The 24,292-nt window shown below is 39.9% G+C and overlaps 1 protein-coding gene across 1 annotated transcript in view; it reads right to left on the bottom strand.

The window, feature by feature from the left end:
* The window catches only part of FREM2 (FRAS1 related extracellular matrix 2), a 156,795-nt gene that overhangs the window by 14,099 nt on the left and 118,404 nt on the right, over positions 1–24,292 (bottom strand). The window contains exons 9-16 of the mRNA XM_069601488.1: positions 22,768–22,965; positions 21,519–21,683; positions 20,332–20,514; positions 17,037–17,167; positions 14,839–14,997; positions 12,697–13,000; positions 9,376–9,507; positions 6,011–6,342 (exon numbers count right to left, since the gene is read on the bottom strand). Coding sequence (XP_069457589.1) covers positions 6,011–6,342; positions 9,376–9,507; positions 12,697–13,000; positions 14,839–14,997; positions 17,037–17,167; positions 20,332–20,514; positions 21,519–21,683; positions 22,768–22,965 — 1,604 coding nt within the window. The remainder of the gene's footprint in view (positions 1–6,010; positions 6,343–9,375; positions 9,508–12,696; positions 13,001–14,838; positions 14,998–17,036; positions 17,168–20,331; positions 20,515–21,518; positions 21,684–22,767; positions 22,966–24,292) is intronic.

Raw genomic sequence — 24,292 nt, forward strand, 5'->3', positions numbered from 1 at the left:
GTTCAGTTCAGTTCAGTTGCTCAGTTGTGTCCGACTCTGTGACTCCATGAACCGCAGCATGCCGGGCCTCCCTGTCCATCACCAACTTCTGGAGTCTACCCAAACTCATGTCCATCAAGTTGGTGATGCTATCCAACCATCTTATCCTCTGTCGTCCCTTCTCCTCCCGCCTTCAATCTTTCCCAGCATCAAGGTGTTTTCCAACGAGTCAGCTCTTCGCATTAAGTGGCTAAAGTATTGGAGTTTCGGCTTCAATGTCAGTCCTTCTAATGAGCACCCAGGACTGATCTCCTTTAGGATGGACTGGTTGGATCTCCTTGAGAGGCCAAGGGACTCTCAAGAGTCTTCAACACCACAGCTCAAAAGCATGAATTCTTCTGCACTCAGCTTTCTTTATAGTCCAACTCTCACACCCATACATGACCACTGGAAAAACCATGGCCTTGACTAGAGGGACCTTTGTTGGCAAAGTAATGTCTCTGTGAAAGATCAAGTAGTAACTGAAACTCATGCTTATGAAGGACCCCCTTGGTGATCTGGTAGTTAAGAATCGGCCTGCCGATGCAGGTGACACGGGTTCGATTTCTGGTTCAGGAAGATTCCACAGGCCACAGGGCAGCTAAGCCCATGCACAGCAACTGCTGAGCCTGTGCACCCTAGAGCCTGTGCTCTGCAACAACAGAAGCCTCTGCAATGAGAAGCCCACACACTGCAGCTAGAGAGGAGCCCCCATTCGCTGCAACAAGAGAAAGTCTGTGCGCAGCAACGAAGACCCGGTGCCGCCGAAAATAAATAAATAAATATAAGGGCTTCCCTGGGGACTCAGTGGTAAAGTATCTGCCTGCCAATGCAGGAGACACGAGTTCAATCCCTGGTCCAGAAAGATCCCACAGGCTGTGGAGCAACTAAGCCAGTGAGCCACAACTACTGAAGCCTGCATGCTGCAGAGCCTGTGCTCCGCAACAAGAGGGTAGCCCTGCTTGCTGCAACTAGAGAAAAGCCCGCACAGCAACAAAGACCCAGAACAGCCAATACATAAATTAAATTTTAAAACAAAGAAAAAATCATGTATGTGATGAATTTTCCTTGTCGAGGGGAAAAAGGATTATAATATGTTAAATTAAAAAGCCATAACCAAAGAGTATAAATAATACGCTGTTACTATTAAAAATGCATATACATATTGAAAAGAGACTAGAAAATATGCCTGTGTACAGTGATTGTGGAATAAGGAGTGAGTTCTTTTGTAAACTTTTGGTTTCCCAGCTTTCCATCGGAGAAGGCAATGGCACCTGACTCCAGTACTCTTGCCTGGAAAATCCCATGGACAAAGGAGCCTGGTGGGCTGCAGTCCATGGGGTCGCTAGGAGTTGAACACAACTGAGAGACTTCATTTTCAGTTTTCACTTTCATGCACTGGAGAAGGAAATGGCAACCCACTTCAGTGTTCTTGCTGGAGAATCCCAGGGCCAGGGGAGCCTGGTGAGCTGCCATCTGTGGGGTTGCACAGAGTTGGACTCAACTGAAGTGACTTAGCAGCAGCTTTCCATAGTACTATCATTACTTTCACTAACCAAAAAAACCTACATCACTAAAAATATTGACAAACTTGACAACATAGGAAGCAATGTACTTCATGAAAGTTATACATTTTGGATTCTTCTTGCTAGTTCTCGAAAAATGATTTAGAGTGGCTTACATATTTTTTTTTTTTAAAGAGTAAATTGGTGTGCTAAGTGGAAAGTAATGTGATGGAAAGAGATGACTTCTAACCCAGAGGTGTATGTTTCTAAACCAAAGTTTTTTTAAAAGGAAAATTATTCCACTAATTAAAACAACTAAGAAAAAACATGCATACTTTTCCAGAATCATATTATGCCTTTTCATGAGTAAACTGGCATTTCATGTGATTGAGGTTGAATTTCTGAACTTGTTCATTCTCCTTGAACGATGTTATCTGTTACTAATTAGGTGAGAGTTAAATCTCTGACCTTTCAATACTGCTGACTGTGAAAGGTGGAATGAACTGAGATCTTTCAGTCTTAAGAGAAGTTGTTTACAAGAGAAAGTCTCCAAAAGAATCCAACAGTTTAAAATTGTAGTTCAACTGTAATGACTATTTTGCATCATTAGTGTTTTTCATTGTGTACCCAAACAATTTAAAAGTTTATTCATAAAAGAGGTCACACAAAATGATGGAGCAGAATAATTTTCAATTTATCTCTATTTCTCTCTTCCTGCTGTATCTGCTTTTACATTTTAGAAACTAACTATTAAGAGGGATTTTGGCGTTGACTATCATTAGAGAAATTCCAAATTTCTTTTTGTTGGAAAGTACATTGTTAACTTTTATAAGAGTGAATATTTAACTCCTGTAACTCGACTTGGAGGGAGTTTAACATCTGTGTGTGATGTCCTCACCAGGTACCCATACAGACCCTGGCACAGAGTAGGTGCTTATTGAATATTTCTTTAATGAATAAGTGGGCAATAAATTAGAAAGAAAAAGCAGAACTAGTCTTATGTGTGTGTGTGCTCAGCTGTGTCTGACTTTTTGCAACCCTTTGTATTGTAGCCTGCTAGGCTCCTCTGTCCATTGGATTTTCCAGGCAAGAATACTGGTGTGGGTTGCCATTTCTTACTCCAGTTGATCTTCCTGTCCCAGCGACTGAACTCACATTCCTGCACTGCAGGCAGATTTTTTTTTTTTTACTGCTGAGCCACAATGAATAAGATAGAAAAAGCAGAACCAGTCTTAATATTAGCTAAAACTAGTTGTAGTCAAACTGAATAAAACTTAATAAAACTTCATTTGCTGTTAACAGAGAACTGTCTTGGATATTTCATGTGATTCCTTCAGTTTGGCAACTCTGTCTTGTAGGTTAAATAATTTGAAGCTCAGAGGTTAGACAAGCCAGAAACCTTTAAGAGTGTGCTACAAACAGCTTTTTAATCACAAAGAAAAATGCAGAGACCTGGCAATATTTCCAGGCAGTAGCTTTTGCTACTAAGAACATTAAAGATAAAAATCGGTCCTTCATCATGTTGTTCCTGGCAGAAGCAATTACCACTTAGTAAAATTTGTTTGCATAGTGATTACCTTGATCTAAGTTGGCAAGTCTAGAAAGGGACTAGAAGAGAGAAAGGCACATCTATTCACTGCTTGGCCAGGGAGATGTGGTGTTGGCAGAGGACAAACAGACCTGGGGTTATTTCTGTTCTTGTATCAGGAACAGAGAACAAAGTTTATTTGTCTTTCTCGCAATTTCATCTGTGACCATAACCATTCCTCATAGTCACCCAACTAAATGACACTGAATTCACTCAATTAAATGTCCAGATAAGTATCATGATGTGGTTAAGAGCAGAGGCTTACAAACGAATTGAATTGGGATGAGTTATTTGAATTCTCTTTGCTTCAGCATCTCCAAAAAGGGGAAAAAATTTGCATTTGTCTCATAGTGTTGTTGTGAGGGCAGATTTAGTGGAAAAATGTAAGGTACTTAGACATGATGACAGGTATCTAGTAAACACTAAATAGATGTTAGCTATACTATTATTGTCTTCCCTGATGGCTCAGTTGGTAAAGAATCCGCCTACAATGCAGGAGATGCGGGGTCGATCCATGGCTTAGGAAGATCCCCTGGAGTATGAAATGACAACCCACTCCAGGATTCTTGCTGGGAAAACCCCATGAACAGATGAGCCTGGCGGGCTACAGTCCATGGCGTCCCAGAGAGTCGGACACAACAGAAGTGGCTGAGCAGAGGGTGACTGCAGGCTTTTCAGTAGGGAAGCCTGTCTGGATTGCATGCAGAAAAGACAGAAAAGTACTGCCATTTTGCAGAGAAGATAGAGAACATTCTTGAGACTAGAAAGTGACCACAGACTAGATAAGACCTACAGAGGAGCTCCATGATACGAAGAGCTTTTTAATAAACAAGAACCAGAACAACAATGGAATCCTATGACTATGTCCCATTGTGTTTATGCCAGTAGAGCCCATGACGCTAGCAAGATCCTGAGAGAAGAGCATCCAGCCAGAATCCAGGAATGATTTAATAATGGATCGAAAACAGGCTCTGTAAGGAACAATCAAAAGACTGGAGATACTTGTCCTCTAAAGAAAAAGGCTGATGTAGATGTGCTAACATGAGTCTTTTTTCTGGGGATAGGACTTTGTTTCTTTCATGTTTCTTCCAGGTGGCAAAGAGGGACTTGATGAGCTAACACTTATGAGGGTTTAAGTAACCTGCCCAAGAAGACGGAGCTAGAAAATGTCAGAGCCAACTTTAGGTCAGCATTGGCTAAATTTCAATATGCAGGCTTTTTACACCATTCTATACTGTCTTCCTGTTGGTGTTCTTACTTGGGATTTTTAGTAATTCAAGCAAGTTTTTGGGTATTTGTTGCTTTTAGAGGATGTAGAGATAAAGTCTCACGTCCTTGGAGTCCAATAGATCCCAGACATAAAATATATGGCCATTTGACATCAACACCAGCAGAACTGGTCAGGATTTACAGCTTTGCTCTGGGAGTAAACCCACAGTTATAATCTACGTTTCCCTTGCTACTAGTTTTCTTATATTTTAACATCACAAGAATATAGCACAGAAAGAACTATAGACTCATGGTTAAATTTTGAAAGACAAGATATATTCTGGATACCATTTGACACTTTAATGTATGCACGTATGCTAAGCCTGCCAGGCTCCTCTGTCCATGGGATTCTTCAGGCAAGAATACTGGAGTGGGTTGCTGTGCCCTCTTCCAGGGGATCTTCCCGACCCAGGGATTGAACCCGCGTCTCTTACTTCTACTGCATTAGCAGGCAGGGTCTTTACCACTAGCGCCACCTGGGAAGCCCTAGTTTAATGTATAAGCCTACTTATATAAACATTTTGTTCGGCCAGGTAGGATGGAGCAAGAGTTTTAATTCAAATACTCATTTCAAATTTAAGCTGCTGCTGCTGTTGCTGCTAAGTCGCTTCAGTCGTGTCTGACTCTGTGTGACCCCACAGACGGCAGCCCACCAGGCTCCCCTGTCCCTGGGATTCTCCAGGCAAGAATACTGGAGTGGGTTGCCATTTCCTTCTCCAATGCGTGAAAAGTGAAAAGTGAAAGTGAAGTCGCTCAGTCCTGTCCGACTCTTAGCGACCCCATAGACTGCAGCCCACCAGGCTCCTCTGTCCATGGGATTTTCCAGGCAAGAGGACTGGAGTGGGGTGCCATTGCCTTCTCCGCAAATCTAAGCTACACCCTATATATTTTAGATTCTCTATTATAACTGCTAATGAAGACCTTGCTTCACCACCATTTTAACAACTTTGCTGCTGATGGTGGTGGTGATGAGGGATGGACCGTGTGTATGTGCGTGTATTTTTATGTGTAAATGTCTGCCTGTGTAGTATGAAGAGGAATAAGTAATTGTGGAGTAGAAATAACAAGTAATTGTAGAGTAGAATAAGCTTTAAATGAAAATACTTTTGACTGTGTTAGTGATGGACTATGTTAGTGATGATCCAGATAAGGAAGAAAAGGGGAGAAACTAGAAAGATAAAGGAGGCAAAATGGAGGTAGAAGGAGAGAAAGATAGACGGTAGGTAAAGAAGAAAGTAAGGGGGGAGAAAAACTGGGCTGACTCTGAGGAGTAAATCCTTATTTTAGATGGTTCATGATACATCCCAGGCATCTGGAACACAACACAAAAAATGCAAATGTATACTTTGAAGAGAAATTAGTATTTGCAGTTTTATAATATCAGAGTAGATTTGGAGCTTACAGCATAGTTATACGGTGTCCTTTTAATCCAAAGATAATGCTACTGACGCATTGCTTAAAAAAAGACATAGGTTTCTAGAAATAGATATGGATTTTTATAAAACTCATGCTAATCACCGACTCTTTCTTGTGCCCAATAACCTACGTCACCAAAATGGAAAACAGAAGCTGGGACTTCTGTCCAACCGGTTTGTCCAGTGACCAAAGCTCAGATGTTAAATGTCCATACCTGTCCATCGGTTCCAATGGTCCCTCCACAGTCAGTGAGCAGCTCGGACATGTCGTAGTAGCTAACAAACTCCCATAAGCAGGCCTCTAGGTTCAGGTTTCGGTAGAAGCGTAAGGTATTGGAACCTCTGATAGATGAGCTGTACTGGTAAGGATAAGTCTCTCCAATTATTTCTGGATTTTTAGTAGCATCAGTCAAGAAACCGTGGTGGGTCTTTACTTCGGTGTAATCCAAGAGGTTGGAGCACTTGTGGTTTCCAACACGGGTGCCATCAGGGCTGAGAGTGAGTTCAAAGTTGGAAAGCTCTTTGGTAGAGATTACAGGGAGCATGCCTACAAGGAATTGGGATAATCACTGTTATGTTTTCACCAACAGCAAAGGGCTTTGAACACTTGCTTTATAATCTCTTATCTCTTGAAAAGATAAGTGAGCAGTGATGGCTCAGATGTTAAAGAATTGCCTGCAATGCAGGAAACCAGGGTTCGATCCCCGGGTTGGGAAGATCCCCTGGAGAAGGGAATGGCAACTCACTCTGGTATTCTTGCTTGGAAATTCCCAAGGACAGAGGAGCCTGGAGGGATACAGTCACAAAGAGTCAGACACCACTAAGAGACACTTTCACTTTCTTTTTCAGTGATTTTTAAAGTGGTGTTTAGGACCCCTGAGGATCCTGAGAATTTTTCAGGAAATCTGTGACACTAGCGCTCTTTTCATGACTCTAAGGTATTATTTGACTTCTCCATGCTTATTTTCTCAGTAGTGTACAACGGATTTTTCCAATCTAAACTAAATCATATATCGTAATAGATTGAATGTAGAAGTAGATATAAGAATCCAGCTGTCTTTTATTAATCCAGACACTAAAGATATTTTTAAAACTGTGAAACAATGCCATTCTTTTGTTTTGCTTTATAAAGTATAGCTCTTTTTCTTAAAAGTATATTTTTCATGTTAACATGTAATGGATTTCTTGCTATTTTTTAACATTAATGAATAAGTATTAACAATTCTTCAGTTTTAATGTTAAATACAGTTAATATTTAAGGCTATAACCCACAAAAATGAAAAGTCTTTGTGGCTATAAATAATTTTGAGTGTGCCCTCAGACCAAAAATTTTGAAAACTACCACCGTACAGTATTGGATAGAATTGCCCAACTTCTTCTATAGAGACCCAAATCGTAACTATTTTAGGATTTGTGAGCCATAAGGATCTGCTGCAACTGTTTAGAGTTGCCAATTCAGAGCCAAGATTGCCATAAGATGGTTTGCAAAGGAATTCGCATAACTGTGTGCAAGAAGACTTTATTAGGGATTATAATTTTAAATAATTTTCATGTATCACGAAATGTTCTTTTGGTTTCTTCCAAACATTTAAAAATGTAAAAAGCATTCTTAGCTTTCAGACCACACAAAAACAGGCAGCAGGTTAGGTTCAGCCCATGGGATCTAGTTTGTTGAACCTTGGGGCAAGCAATGCAGCAAAAAGGGCTATGAAAGAGGTTTTCTCCTAGACTCTTTTCTACCTCTCTGTCTTAGATTCTCCCAGGGCAAAATGCTGGCCCCACGAAAGGACTCGTCAGCTTCTGTAGAGTTATGAGCATTGACTGTCTTAGAAAATGCTAAGTCAAGCTCTAGGAGATGCATGAGGGACCAGTCTTTCTATTAGGAAGGGCTATTATAGGTCTGCCCTTTCCTGATGGTCTCCGCTCTCTGCAAGTCTGAGTCACACCTCTCACGTGGTGAGAGCTCACATGGGTCTAAAGGTAGGGTGGTCAAACATGGACCCAACATTACATTATGAAACAAGGAGGGGCAGATTCCTGTCCATATAGCACAAATCTGGGTATGCAACAAGCAGACAAGGCAAAACGATGTCCTTTTTTATGAGGCAGGTAAATTCTACCTTATATATAAATTCTACCTTATACATATACATATGTATATATTTGTTGTTGTTAAGTCTCTAAGTCGTGTCTGACTCCTTTTCAATGCCATGGACTGTAGCCTGCCAGGCTCCAATCCCATGGGTGGAAGAGCCTGGTAGGCTGCAGTCCATGGGGTCGCTAAGAGTGGGACACGACTGAGTGACTTCACTTTCACTTTTCACTTTCATGCATTGGAGAAGGCAATGGCAACCCACTCCATTGGGTTTCTTGCCTGCAGAATCCCAGGGACAGAGGAGCCTGGTGGGCTGCCGTCTGTGGGGTTGCACAGAGTCGAACATGACTGAAGTGACTTAGCAGCAGCAGCAGCATATATGTATATATATACACATATATATGTATATATATAATATTGCCTAATATTGCCATTAGCTACTTAAACTATAACTAATGTACCAAGTAACAGAATTAATGTTTATATACTTCAGATATAAAGTGAATTAAGAGGAACAGAATGTGAAAATGTCTTCTGTACATGGGGAAATGTTCCTAAAGTGTGGATAAAGTTACTGACTCAGAAATTCTGGCCGCACTTCCCTATCCAGAGAAAATGAACACAAAATTATTGTTAGGGGCATTTTTATCTTATTTTAATGCCTAAGAAATGTCTTAGTTGTTGCAATAAATATTGGCAGAGATTTATGAGATTCTTGCTATGAAAAAGCAAATAGATGTTGAAGGCAGGGACTGAGATACCATGTGCTCTAATGTAAGTCCAAGTTTAAGAGTTTTGAAGGCATACTATGCCACTTCATAAAAGACAGCACATCAACCAAAGCTTTGTTTCATTGTGTTGTGACCTGTATGACATTTACCTAGTTTTACACACTGAAATAGCCAGAAAAAATAAAACTGGGCAGACAGATAACAAAAAACACTCAAAAGAAGCAAGACTTGAAACTTAAGCTGTAAACTGAGCATTTATTGTACACTTGGTTATTCAGAAAACAAGCAGACCTCAGAGATACTGCAGGTTTGGTTCTAGATCACTGCTATAAAGTCAATATCAAAATGAAGTGAGTCCCATGATTTTTTTTTCCCAGTGCAACTATACTGTAAAGTGTGTAACAGTGTCATGTCCAAAACACAATGGACCCACTTTCACTGAAAAATATTTTATTGTTGAAAAATGCTAACCACCACCCGAGCTTTCAGTGAATCAAAATCTTTTTGCTGGCAGAGGGTTTGAAATATTGAGAGAATTGCCAAAATGTGGCACAGAGATGGGAAGCAAGCAGATGCTGTTGGGAAAATGGTGCCAACAGATTGCTGGAAGCAGGGTTGCCGCCCACCTTTAACTCGTAGAAACCGCAGTATCTGCGAAGTGCAATGAAATGAGCTCTGCCTGTATTCAGTAAAATAAACCAGGTAAAGAGAAGCCCAAACGGTCTCCACGGCTTTGCTTACCCAAGTCACCTACCGTCTATGTGGGGCATCGTGACGGTGAGCTTGATGAGGTTCGTGTACTCTGAGTCCTCGGGGCCCGTGTAGCGCAGTTTAGCTGAGAAGGGCTCTGCTCCCACTATCCCTGGCACTCGGGGCTGGCAAAGACCTAAAGCACAATGAAGACACTTATGCTAGAAGAAGGTAACGGTTGACACCTAAAGTATATACGTTTTTCATAGGCACTAATATTTTTCTATATACTTTGAAATTCTCTGTGGACCAAGGCATTGCTGAGAGTAGATACTATGAGGAATCAAAAGACCATGGTGTGAGAAGTAATTCCAGCAGACAGTGGCTACTTCTTAAGACTGGGAGTATCTTCTAAAGTTTGAGAAAAAATAGCTATTGTTCAATGTGATTTAACATGTGCTGCACATCATCGGTTATGGTCATATTCACAAGATCATTTTAATATAAACAGATACAGTAAAAATGACTGGAAAACAACAGGAGAAAAGTAAGTGTCAGTGCAGTTGCTCAGTTGTGTCCGACTCTTTGCGACCCCATGAGCTGCGGCACGTCAGGCTTCCCTGTCCATCACCAGCTCTCAGAGTTTGCTCAAACTCGTGTCCATTGAGTTGGTGATGCCATCAAACCATCTCATCCTCTGTCATCCCCTTCTCCTGCCTTCAGTCTTTGCCAGCATCAGGGTCTTTTTCAGTGAGTCAGGTCTTTGTATCAGGTGGCCAAAGTATTGGAGTTTCAGCTTCAGCATCAGTCCTTCCAATGAATATTCAGGTCTGATTTCCTTTAGGATGGATCTCCTTGCGGTCCAACGGACTCTCAAGAGTCTTCTCCATCACACAGTTCAAAAGCATCAATTCTTTGGTACTCAGCTTTCTTTATAGTATAACTAGTCAAAGGTCTGGCTAGTCGAAGCTATGATTTTTCCAGTAGTCATGTAAGATGTGAGAGTTGGGCTATCTATAAAGAAGGTAAGTGTAGTGTAACTAAATGAATGAGATTGTTACCCTAGAATTAAATACTTATGACTAGTCATAAAATTACATTATTTATAATAAAGCTAAAAATATACTCATTTTAGAGACAAAAACTAGAATCAGAGAATCTTAGAACTACCAAAATATATAGTTCTCTCTCTATATGGGATTTCTTACAGTATGTGTATTATAAATTATAATTTATTTTCTATCAAGAATTTTGACATGAAAATCTTTCTCCAATGTTTGCTTTAAGAGCACAGTAATGTCTTCATTTTAATATCATTAGAGAATTAGGCAACATATAATTTCTGTTTGGAGAAAACAGAGGAAATATACAGGTATTTATTGTTGTTCAGTCGTTCAGTTGTGTCTGACACTTTGCAACCCCATGGACTGCAGCACGCAAGGCGTCCCTGTCCATCACCATCTCCTGGAGCTTACTCAAACTCATGTCCATCGAGTCGGTGATGCCATCCAACCATCTCATCCTCTGTCATCCCCTTTTTCTGCTCTCAATCTTTCCTAGCATCAGATTCTTTTCCGGTGAGTCAGCTCTTTGCATCATGTGGCCAAAGTACTGGAGCTTCAGCTTCAGCACCAGTCCTTCCAGTGAGTATTCAGGGTTGATTTCCTTTAGGTTTAACTGGTTTGATCTCCTTGCAGTCCAACAGACTCTCTTCTCCAACACCACAGTTCAAAAGGTATTTATGAGAATGTCAACAAAATCAGAATCAGGCCCTAGCATCAGGCATGTTTATTTTATTAATTAAGGATGATTCATTTTAAGTCTTTTTTTTTTTTGGCACCGACACAATACTTTGGTTTTAAAACTTAAAAATCATACATTTTAATCCTGATAAAAGAACATGTTTGCTACATAGTTTATCAATACATATTGACCCTGAATATATAAGGGTGGGAGATGGTCCATATAACCTTTCTTGCTGCAACAAACATACTTCTGAAGAGTTGTATACAAATGGAATTTTTAGAAATAGAATCTCATAAAAAGAGTTATTTTAAAACTCTAGGTTAAAAATTCTGTAAAGTAGAGGGTTAGTTTATAAAGTGGATTTCCTGTCTTTCCAATGTTGTCTCCAGCCACATCTATTTCCCACCTCCACTGTGTCTGGGCTCCAGTCCTGCCTCATCATCAGTTACAGTCCAATTCACAAGATCATTTTAATATAAACAGACATAGTAAAAATGACTGAGAAACAACAGGGAAAAAGTAACTGTGGCTTAATTAAATGAATGAGATTGTCATCCTAGAACTAAATACTTAAGACAAGTCATAAAATACACATTATTTATAATAAAGCTAAAAATGTACCCATTTTAGAAACAAAAACTAGAATCAGAGTCTTAAGAGACCAACATAAATAGTTTTCTCTCTATATATGATTTCTTACAGTATGTACTTCCCTTATTACCTCCCTTGTAATAATAGACACTCTTACGTACCTCTCTTCTTGGACTGTCCTTCCCCTCCTGCCCCAGCAAGCTCCTGCTCATCCAACAACCAGCTGAGAGTGCCCTGGCTTCACACCTTCACATGAGCCACCCTGCCCTGATCCGACCCGCGTGTACCATCTGCTTCATCTGATCGCCCCTCCTCTCCCCAACATGCTGCCTTATTTCTCTGCTTGCAGTTCCCAGAATACTCTAGGTTTCCTCATGCGTCTATGAGTCATTGCTCATGCCTTTCACCCACTCCTGTTTTCAAGATTCAGCTTAAGCATCTCCTCTTTGATGAAACCTTTCGTGATCCATTCAGATTAGAACTCATCACGATGACTTTTGCATTTCTGTGCCCTGGCCAGACTAAAATGTGTCTGTCTTCAACCTGAGTGTGAACTCTGGGAGGGCAGGAATCCTGCCTTATTTTTCATATTCCAGGAAAATTGGGACATTTGTGCAGTGATTGAAAAATGAACAATGAGTATATATTTGTTTTCTAATGACTATTTTTGTGAAGATAAATTATCATTTTAAAATACCTATCATTTTAAGAGCAGCAATGGCTCAGATGGTAAAGAATCCTCCTGCAATTCAGGAAACCAGGGTTCGATTCCTGGGTTGGGAAGATCCCCTGGAGAAGGGAATGGTAACCTGCTCTAGTATTCTTGCTTGGAAAATCCCATGGACAGAGGAACCTAGTGGGCTACAGTCCATAGGGTTACAAAGAGTCGGACACAACTGAGTGACTAACACTTTCACTTTATCATTTAAAATTATCAATGTATCACAGAATACATGGGATATTTGGAGGAATGAATAACTAGAAATTAGACATACATAACATTTCTCAGTATTCCAGCGAACATGATGTGAAGACTGCCATGTACTACCTTCTCCTCTGCCGATGGTCACAATAGGACTCATCAGCTCCAAGCCTTCACTGCCGTCAGCATTCACAGCCCGAGCTGCACACTGCACTCTGGAGCCAGGTTGGAAGTATATGGAGTCTAAAGTGATCATCTTGGACGAAGTGAAAAAGGTGTCAAAGTCCACTTCTCTCATGGGGCTGGTCACGCCGTCGGGGCCGGCGGGGGCGCTGATCAGCCATCGGTACCGGGTCAAAGTATCATTGATGTTCTCACTTGCACAAATAGAGCCTGTTTTTTCATAGTCTGAATATTTAGGGTTGCAAGCCTATGGGAAACAAATAACTGTGTTAGGGCCACAGGATAGAACAAGGTGGAAATTATTCCTCTTAAATTCTCTCTACTTTAGTATCTTCGGTGCTACTTTTTTTTCCCCCAACTCAACAATGCTATTCACGCAACTTTCAAGCTTTCAGGAACTCTGATCTTGCATTTCAAACAGCTTATGGGGCTTTTCCACATTTAACTTGATAACTTGAGTAAAAGTGACACTCATTTCATCATCTCTCGCATCCTTAGAGCTGTCGGATCATCCCTGTTCTTTCTCTCTCCCTCACTTTCCCCTTTTTATTTTGTTCCCCGTGTCCAGTGGGTCAGTGAACTTGGTTGACTCTTTCTGTGCACTGTCTAGTAAGTTGGTCCCTTCTTCCCATTCCCAGCATCACCTTTCTGTCTAATTCAGAGCCTTTCTAGTCAGGGGACCATTGCTGCCATGGTAGCACTTCAATACAACCCCTCTGCTCATGTCGTTCTTCTGGGCAAGAGCTCCCTGCTGCTGCTGCTGCTGCTAAGTCGCTCAATCGTGTCTGACTCTGTGCGACCCATGGACTGCAGCCTACCAGGCTCCTCCATCCATGGGATTTTCCAGGCAAGAGTACTGGAGTGGGGTGCCATTGCCTTTTCCCAAGAGCTCCCTGCTACCCAACAAATGAAGTCCACGTTCCTTAATATATTTTAAGACTTCTATTACTTGTACCATGTAATCATTTCTTGCCTTGATAATCCAGCACATACTTACTGTCTACCTATTATATATAGGTCATTATACCAGGGATATTGCGATACAAAAATAAGTAGAGGAAGGAAGGGTCAGATGAATTGGGAGAGTAGCATTGATACACATACACTGCGTGTGTTAGTCACTCAGTCGTGTCTGACTCTTTGTGACCCTGTGGCCTATAGCCCGCCAGGCTCCTCTGTCTATAGGATTCTCTAGGCAAGAATACTGGAGTGGGTTTCCATTTCCTTCTCCAGGGCATCTTCCCAATCCAGGGATCAAACCCATATCTCCTGCATTGCAGGCAAATTCTTTCCTGTCTCAGGCACCAGGGAAGCCCAGTACATACACTACCATGTATAAAATAGACGGCTAGTGGGAAGCTGCTCTAGAGTGCAGGGAGCTCAGCTCAGTGCTCTGTGATGACTTAGAGAGGTGGGAGGCAGGCACCAGAGAGAGGAGATATATGTATACAGACGTATAGCTGATTCACCTTGTTGTACAGCAGAAACTAACACAACATTGTAAAGCAATATAAAATAAGCAAATGTGTCCTAATATTTGCTCACGAGGTGCTTACAATTTATAGCAAAGAGAGGGTAACTAAAAAAAAGTAATGATAATATGCCATTTGCAATGCAACCACTTTATTCTGGAATGATGTTTCCTTATGTGACTCAAACTAGTGGCACCCCATCAGACCATCCCAAACCTTCCCTCACAGGTGGAGCTGCTGTTTATTTCCTAGTTTCCATCATGATAATGCTCATCGTGCCTTAGAGTAGAGTGACGATTCTTACATAGTCTCCTCTTCCTTATTTTTTAAATTCCTCGAGCACAAAGTTTATATCTTACTAATTTTTCTCTCAGTGACAGATGCTGAGATAATATGAGATACACACTACGGGCACATCAGTTAGTAAACCTTTGTTGGATGAAGGGAGAACAACAGGAGCTTCACTTGAGTAATATTTTCCTCTCCAAAGACCAAAGAGTAAATCCTGCAGCATTTTCCCACTTTTATCTCATCATGGCAAAGCCCATGCGACCTTGGTTAATGTTCATAACTATTTTAACTATTTCACAATTTTCCTCCATTTCCTACTCACTGTGATACAGACGACAGGATAACCAGACAGAGGTCCAGCACTCTCTTTGGCCCTGGAAGGGTCATCGTACATCAGCAAGGACACAACTTGAGGGACAGAAGGAAAAGTGGCATCGGCCACGCTGTTTGTTTCTTCTATATACACAATGGCTTTGGTCGCCTTGAAGGAAAAGATAGTTATCCATGATTATTGAAATATCAGACTCCTGATGCTTCTACTGGGCAGAACAGTACAATACTTGGCAAGTACATGGTTTCAATATAATAGCAACTGTCACACCCAGAGACCCTGCAGTGCGACAGGCCCTATGTGGTTTGTTTCTAATGACCCTAGTGTGTACAAGGGAGGGAACCTGAGCCCAGGGCAGTCTGTTGGCCAGTGGTCCACAAAGTATGTGGTTGTAATTTTTTCTCCAAATGGTAATGATACTAGCTAAATCTAACTCGGTTTAAAGTATTGGGGTTGTAAAGTGGAAGACGATGACAAAGTCAATTAATTAATAGTGGGAGGAAAGCTGGCAGACACCCTGGGAAAAGGTAGATTCTAGGGGTCACGTGATATTGTGGATCCTGCTGAAGTGGATGGCAGTGCAAAGTGAAGCTTTAGACGAGCAGAAGCACAGCGTGAAACAAAGGCAGAGGAAGAAGCTGGGCCGCAGACGAAGAGGGTCCTGTGAATATCTACTGCTGGTAGGGTGATAAGAACACCTTGCTGATAAATTTGCCTTAGCTCCTGAACCATCTTCCAGTATCTGATGACACCTCACAGTTTCTAAGCCTTACTTACCAGTGTCCTCTTAAAAGAGGCTTCGATCACTTAAAGTCATTTGAGTGAATCTCTGTTCCTCTTACTCAGGAGAGGTTAATACAAAGCTCCATAAAAATTAAAGACTCATTTCTTAGGCGATCAAGACTTATATTTGAAAAAGATTTGCTGTTCCTACTTCTTGAATTTTAACTATGACTTGGAAAAAAAGCCAAGTAGCAAAAATTATAAAATATTAAAAATACCTGTACTTAAGGGAAAAATATCTCATACTAATAGTGAAATCACTAATATGCAAAAGAAATAGAATAAATGTAAGCACAGATAATATAAACATTGGTCAGTTTCATAAATCTTACGGTATCACTTATATGCAAAATCTTAAAAAAATGATACAAATGAGCCTATTTACAAAACAGAAACAGATTCACAGATTTAGAGAATGAATTTATGGTTACTAGGGGGGAAGGGTGGTGGGGAGCGATAGAATGGGAGTTTGGGGCTGACATGTACAAACTGCTATATTTAAAATAGATAAACAATAAAGACCTACTGTATAGCACAGGGAACTTTGCTCAATATTCTATAATAACTTAAATGGGTAAAGAACTTGAAAAAGAACAGATACACCTATATGCACAACTGAATCACTTTGCTGTAAACGTGGAACTCACACAGCATTGTTAATCAACTATTCTCCAATATAAAATAAAGATTTAAAAATCCTTTAGTTTTAAAACTTAGGTTTAAAGGTCAAAATTCTATGGAAATTATGTTTATCTTAAAGAAAATCTGGTCGATGATACACAATATAAGATTAAATGAAAACAGAAAAGAATTGTTAGGACCATAACATTTGAGTCTTTGAGCCTCTGGACATCACATTAATAGTTATGATGAACAGGTAGGAATTTTGAGGGTTAGAAAATTGTTTCATGGGTTAAAAATGTGTGTTTTAATGAGTTGTGGCACGAAACTAATAACCTCATCTTTGTGCTGAGACTACAAAGCACAAAGGTTAATCCCAGATTCAATCATTATTGACTGAAATGGGAAGGGTAAACTGGCCTGCTGTGGGCCTCAGAGACTTCCTACACACATGATTTTTCAAGAAAAAGACAGGAATCTTTTTTTTTTTTTTTTTTTGGCCGTGTCACTTGTCTTGTAGGATCTTAGTTCTCTGACCAGGGATTGAATGCAGGTCCTTGGCTGTAAACGCATACAGCCCTAACCATTGAACCACCAGGGAATTTAGGAATTTCTTCATTCTTGTTTCCCAATGGAAGCAACATTTATTTAGGAGGTGAAAAGAGATCATGTGCATCTTTATACAAGTCTAAAGTCCATGACTTTGCTGTATACTTGGGATGGTTACACGCATTTTCCCTGATAAAATGCTGGTCATGACTTTATATCCATATCTGATTACTTACCTGTGTCTCTGCTATCATATTTTCATCAGGTTTTAGGTGGACAGTGAAGGCCTCTCTCATCTCTCTTATGCCATCGAATACTACTTCAATTTCCACAATGTGCTGGGTTTCTCCCTCCTTAAACTCAATTTCTACAAATGCAAAATCACAGGTTTAAATCCTTTACATAGGAATATGAGAAGTTTCTGATAACCTTTGACAATGACCCACAATGAGAAATACATTTTATATTGTGGCCCGGTATACTTAAACTATGTAAAGATACTCACATATGTTTGTGTGCGCATGTGGGTGTGAATAAAATGAATAAAGTTTTTAAAACATCATCTATTCTCACTATATGCATTGCATGCTAATATTTTTCCATTCCATTTTATCCAGAAGAAAACTCTAATCATAAGCTACTAAATTGATTTTTTTGATCCACAGTTTGAAAAAATGCAGAGTGATGGAATAGGCAATTCATAATTCTAATACTGGAACAACCAGACAAACTCACCTCTCATTTCCCAGAATTTCCAGACCAATAGGATGTGTGTCAAATATATGATCACACAGGTATTACTGAGTGTGAATAGTAGTTTCATTATGTATATCTAGAAAAGCTGGACATAAAACAGTTGCAATTTTTAACATCATGTCAAATTATATTTTAAAAAGACTTCTTTTGGTTATTGATATTAATCTTAGAAATGCAGAAAATGTTACTAACAAAAGTGTTAATGGTGTTTTTGCTCTCACCCTGTTTCTCCTCACTAAAAATAATTCCTTCATTGTTATGAAAATTAAACCCATCATGATAATCCCTTTTTAATCATTTAATCTAAAATTCTCAAGATATTAAAAATTAGTTGATTTTATTGAACTCATGAATAAGCAGCTGACCAAACTTGGATAAACAACTTTGTGGGCTTTACAATGCCTTTTAAGAAACTGGTTCAGGGGAGAAAATAAAGAATATAATGCATAATCATTCCAGTCTGAGAAGATAACAGATGCTGCAGTATTTGATCATTGTATTTCTAAATTAAGAAGTCCTTTAAAATGTAACAGATGAAAATGTGCCTTTAATGTATCTTTCTTTGCCTACTTCCACCAATTATGAAAAAGATTTTTTTCTTTAAAATTGTGTTAGTAAGTCAGACTCATCTTTCAAATTAGTTCTGTTTCTTGGTACAGCCATTTCTCACATTGGCCTTAGCCTGTAATTTGAGTCCATCAGTCTTATATTTCTCCCACCTCTGGAGGGTTTATGCTTCTTGTTCCAGAGGGTGAAAATAGCTGATCACTTCCGGGTCACCAATTTGTTTGGCCTGACCTGTGGTGATGTTGCAATGGAAAGTTAGTTTCCAATCCTTCAATATCCGGGGATTTCACAGGAAAATACAGATTTTTCATATCTTTTGACTTTTCTGACTGCGCACTGTCATCTGGCTATGACCATACAAGTTTTGCTCAGTAGGGAGTGGACCTTCTGGTTGAAGATTTCCATTATTCTATCTTTCCCTCACACCCTCCTTGATCTACTCATTTTCATTGCTTGTCTTAGCCTTATGAGCATCTGAGTGCTGCAGTGCTGTGAATTATACAAGCCCAGTTTCTAAGAAGTAGAAAACTTAAGTATTTATTTTAAATGCTTAAATTGCTGTCTTCTTAACATATATGTGCTAAATGATAGCTCTTTCTTCAATCAATTTATAGTCTATCTGCCGCTTTAGTCATTTTTTTTAGTTTTTTTTTATGTGGAACATTTTAAAAATCTTTATTGAATTTGTTATAATATTACATCTGTTATGTACTGGTTTTTTGGCAAAAAGGCATGTGGAATCTTAGCTCCCTTATCAGAGACTGAACCTGCACTCCTTGCATTGGAAGGCAGTCTTAATCACTGGACTGACAGAAAAGTCCCCAGACATTTGTAACACAAAAATATTTCAATTTTTATTCTATGTTTAATTTTTTTGTTTATTGTAAAGGACTGACCACAATTTGGTCCATAAGAAGATGTTATGTTTCAGGAAAGATTAAATCTTTATTATAAACATTTATAAATGGCATGCTAATGTTTATAGGACAAAAGAGACACAGGTTGATTTAACATTTTATGTTTTCTCTGACTTCATTCGTCAATTTACTATATACATATGATTTTGTTTTTGTTTTAGCAAAAAGAACTATTTTATTTCTAAGAAAAATATTTTATGTTAAAGGTCATATTGTACATACATACTTAGAAGATGCTTTCTTCATGTAAAACATGCTTATGTTAGAAATACTTATTTCAGATTTTATAATTTCATAGCTGATCAGTTTTTTCCTCTCCTCTTCAGTTTTATGTGATTTATTTCAAATAGACTATCATTCTTTATATAGGAAATAATATGAGGATAACTTTGAAGCTCTATAGCAGTTCATCAAACTTTTACCATATATACAAAGAAAACGCATGCTCCTTTGTAGAAGATGCTAATTTTTCCTACTGTCTCATTAGCTCAGTTAATGACTGATAGTAACTACTAGTCACTTTCTAAACTGTTCTGAAGTTAGCAGACCAAGATGAATGCCTGTAGTCTACAGTCACCAAAAACTGTTGGCTGTGTCAGGTAGAAAACTAGAAACAAAGAGGATAAGGACAACTAACTACAAATAATTCATAAACTTAATTTTGGACATCATTTTATGTCTATTTTGCCAGTAAATAATCCAGAGAGAGAGAGAATAATGGATTTGTTTTATACTTCTAAAAGTAAATGGTGAAATGACCCAGAAGTTTGAAGAAGAAAAGGGATGGATGAAATGTATTTATGACAAGTTCCTGAAGCCCAGAGAAGTCACGATCTCTATAGTTGGTCATCTGTTCCCCTTTCACTGCCTTCCATTAACACAAAATTTTCAAGCTTGACGTTTTGGATTGTTGGTATTCTATAAACTGAAAAAGACTATCTTCTAGGCTATGACATACATTTTCCACGTAACAGAATATTCAGGAAAGTTATTATTTAGTATCGAATGAACATAATGAAGGTAAAGATTGTTGAAAATGAAAGTAGACTCAAAACATCCAGCAACTTTACTCAAAATTTCCTTAAATCCTAAGACATATACTCTGTAAATCAAAAAGGAAATGCCTGGAAATAAATTCCATTGACTTTGTTTTTCTGAAGGAAGTTAACTTAAAGGAGTATGTGCATTTGTATTTCAGGTAAATGGATATTTCTCTTCTTTTTCTCAAGGACACCAGCACCAACGCAGAGTGAGCACAACTCATTCGGACACACCCCGAGAGCCCCCATACCTTCCGACACAGGGTGATAGTCCTCTCCAGAAGTGGCCGAGCCATCCTTGGTGTGAACTCTCACAATGGAAACTTTTGAATTGTCTCCTTGGCGAATCACTGGAATTTTTATAACCACTGACTGTCCTGGTTCTTGGGGTTCACTGACACTGAATTTGGTCTCTCCAAATTTAATAATTGTCTCTGAAACAGTAGGAAACATGGGCAAATTAGTTTGTAAAGGGAATGCTTTTTCCTCCATTTCTGACAGTTTTTTTTTCCCCCCATGTTTGTGCATGTTAAGTTGCTTCAGTCATATCCAACTCTTTGGGACCCTATGGACTGCAGCCCGCCAGGCACCTCTGTCTATGGGATTCTCCAGGCAAGAATACTGGAGTGAGTTGCTATGCCTGTCTTCAGGGGATCTTCCTGACCCAGGGATTGAACCCACGTCTCCTGCTTTGGCAGACGGGTTCTTTACCACTAGTGCCTCCTGGGAAGCCCCTTTTCCATGTGGGAGGAGCTTCATTATATCATATGCTGGGCTTCCCTCTGTCCCCTCATTCAGTATAACTGGTGAGTGTGTCAGGAGAAACTGGGCATGCGTGGCCCAGCTCCTTTCTTGGAAATTAACCAGCCCCCAGAAATCGCATGCTCTGGGCTGTCTCTGTGTGCCAAAAATTTTTACGTGAGTGGGCCACTGACTGCGGGCAAGGAGGGAAGAAACTGTTCCAGAACCACCTGCACTGAAGGCAGGAGGAGGGGCAAGCAGGTATGAGTGCTCTGGCCTCAGCATCTATGTATAGACGATGTTCTTCAGCATCAGCTTATGGTGTAAATGGCTTACTGCATTCTCCACTTACCTTAGTCTTTTTCCTATTTCTTTTTAACAATTTTTTAAAAAAATTATTTATTTATTTAAATTTTAAAATCTTTAATTCTTACATGCGAGTTCTTTTTATTTATTTAGCTGCACCACACAGCATGTGGGATCTCGATTCTCCAAATAGGGTTTGAACCTGCACCATCTGCATTGGAAGGTGAAGACTTAACCACTGGACTGCCTGGGAAGTCCCCTTTTTCCTATTTCTCAACCACTTAAAAAGCCTAGTCAGGAAGAGGGGCTCATTTTCTGAGCTACCTAAAACTTGAACACAGATGGATTTCAGTTCCCAATTTACAGCTGAGCACAAGACACGGCTTCTTACTATCAGCATCGTCTCGGATCCTTATCAGAGTTTCATTTTGTTCCCCAACTGCAGCTCCAAAAGGAGAGTTGCTTTGTGGGGTGCCAAGAACCAGTCGGAGCTCCTCTATCTCCTCGTACAATACGTCATCCATCAGCCCCAGGATGCAAGGCTTTTCGATCTCCCCTGGAACAAGAATCATTACAGCAGGTCAGTCACGTCCCTTAAGCCATAAGGGATACCTCTGCAGCTAGAAGGTAAACACCACAAGGGCAGGGATGTTGTTTTGTCCCTTGCTGCATCAATAGCGCAAAGAGCAATGTCTGGCATGTAATAGGCCTTCAGTTACTATCTGCTGAATGAACATATGCAATGACAGGTTCCTATTTGTACAGGGAATTTCTTCTGTCTTTAAGTGTTGTTACTCATGTCTGAAAACAAGGGGAAAAGAATAAATGGCAATGTCATTTACCAATTTCTAACACTGGGAAAAGAGTAAATGGCAATGTCATTTACCAACTTCTAACATTATGATCAGGATGCAAATTTAGCAAATTTGTACCAGTTGGTCACTGTCAAATGGATCACAGTACACGTTTCTTGGACTGTATAGTCCATGGGGTGGCAAAGAGTCAGACACGACTGAACGACTTTCACTTTCACATGTTTCTTACACATGGGATCAAAGCAGTCAAGTATTTTAAGACGTTGAATCCATATGTAAAACATGACACCTATTTCTTTTCATTTCTGTCATTTGAACACTCAGTCTTTCCCACTATTGTAAAATCTGAACATGCCATTTTCTGCTGAATAAGTTTTGAATAAACCATATAGTGTGTGTGCTCAGTCGTGTCTGACTCTTTTGCGACCCCATGGACTGTAGCCCGCCAGGCTCCTCTGTCCATGGGATTCTCCAGGCAAGAATACTAGAGTGGGTTGCCATTTCCTCCTCCAGGGGGATCGTCCTGACCTAGGGATCCAACTTGTATCTCCTGCATTGGCAGGTGGGTTCTTAACCACTGATCCATGAGTGAAGCCCAAACAATATAGTACATCACTAGAAACTAATCAATACACTGACACAGAGACCAAAGGAAAATGCATTCAAGCTGTTAAAATCAACCTCACTTTATTATCATCTAGTGCACATTAAACCATGTCAGAAGCTTGAGGGAATCTAGAACTTGTAGAATCAAGTATCCTTAATAGATACTTCACACCCAAAACTTGGCTTCTGCAGACTCAAAAACTTCACGCTGAAACGTACCAGGGAGGAATGTGATGATGGAGATGTCAGTATTGGGGCGTTCTTCAAAGTCCATCATCACCTGTGCGGAGCCCTGCCGCGTGTAGCATCTCACTGAAGACCTGTATTGGATATCCCCACTCCGGTGGATCATGGCGACTATTTGCCCATCATTTTCATTGCCAGTATATACTCGTTCTTTGAATTGCATTTTAGGTACTGCAGAAAACACAAGAACATACATATCTGAATCAAAGTGAACAGAAATTTGAGGAAAATGGACTTCCAGAAAAGATGGTTCAGTGGGAAGAATACCAGAACAACGACAAGAAGAACTGGATCCCAGTCTCAGCTCGGTTACTGGCCAGGATTTTGGGCTTGAGCTAACCACTTAACCCAGAGCTCTGATTTCCTTTTCCTTGACATTTTGCTCTGCCTCTTTTGTGGAGTAGGGAGATACAATGAAATGGGAAAAAGTAGACAGAACCAGAGACTTTAAGATATCTGTATTTATATACATTGGGTTTCCCTCATAGCTCAGTCAGTAAAGAATCTGCCTGCAATGCAGGAGACCTGGGTTCAATTTCTGGGTCGGGAAGATCCCCTGCAGAAGGAAATGGTAACCCACTCCACTATTCTTGCCTGGAGAATCCAGTGGACAGAGAAGCCTGGTGGGCTATAGTCCATGGGTTTGCAAGAGTTGGACATGACTTAGCAACTAAACCGCCACCATCTATATATATTGCTTAATCAAGAGCCTTTCAGAATTTCTTCATATGAAAAACATTAAAGATTGTGTACATAATTACAAGCATAGTTACCCAGACCATAATGGAAAAGATGACAATGACTATAATATATATATTACATAATACATGTGGAATGGCATCAAGAAGTGTTAGTCACTCAGTCATGTCTGACTCTTTGTGACCCCATGGACTGTAGCCCACCAGGCTCCTCTGTCCATGGGATTCTCTAGGCAAGACTACTGGAGTGGGTTGCCATTCCCTTCTCCAGGGGATCTTCCTGACCCAGGGATTGAACCCTGGTCTCCTGCATTGCAGGTAGATTCTTTACCATCCGAGCCACCAGGGAAGCCTTTATAGAAAACACAGGTGACACCTATACTAGGTCAATTAACTATAGATCTCATTGACAATAGGTTAGATTCCTCCAAGTAATATCAAGATCATCATGGTAGAAGATTATTTAGAATTTCCTTTCAATGATGAGTCAGAAAGCCTCGCTTTTGGCATATCATTAGGAGTAATTTCAGGACTGTCTGTGTGTAAGGAGATAACAGAAAGTGTCTAGTGTTGAGAAGTGGGAAAAGACCATTAATACTCAAGGGTTTGTGCAATCTCACGCAGTTGCACCCGTCTATGGGAGGGAGTTCTCGACACACAAGCAACGTAATGATAACAATCTCACTTTTATTTTAATTTGAAAGGAAGACTAAAAGTTTTTCTTCTGAGACTATCTAATTCTATCAAAACAATAAGAAAACAATCAGGAGAAGAAAGAAAGACTGTCAGCTAAGGTATTA

The sequence above is a fragment of the Ovis canadensis genome, chromosome 10, assembly GCF_042477335.2.
Source record: "Ovis canadensis isolate MfBH-ARS-UI-01 breed Bighorn chromosome 10, ARS-UI_OviCan_v2, whole genome shotgun sequence".
Lineage (NCBI taxonomy): Eukaryota > Metazoa > Chordata > Mammalia > Artiodactyla > Bovidae > Ovis > Ovis canadensis.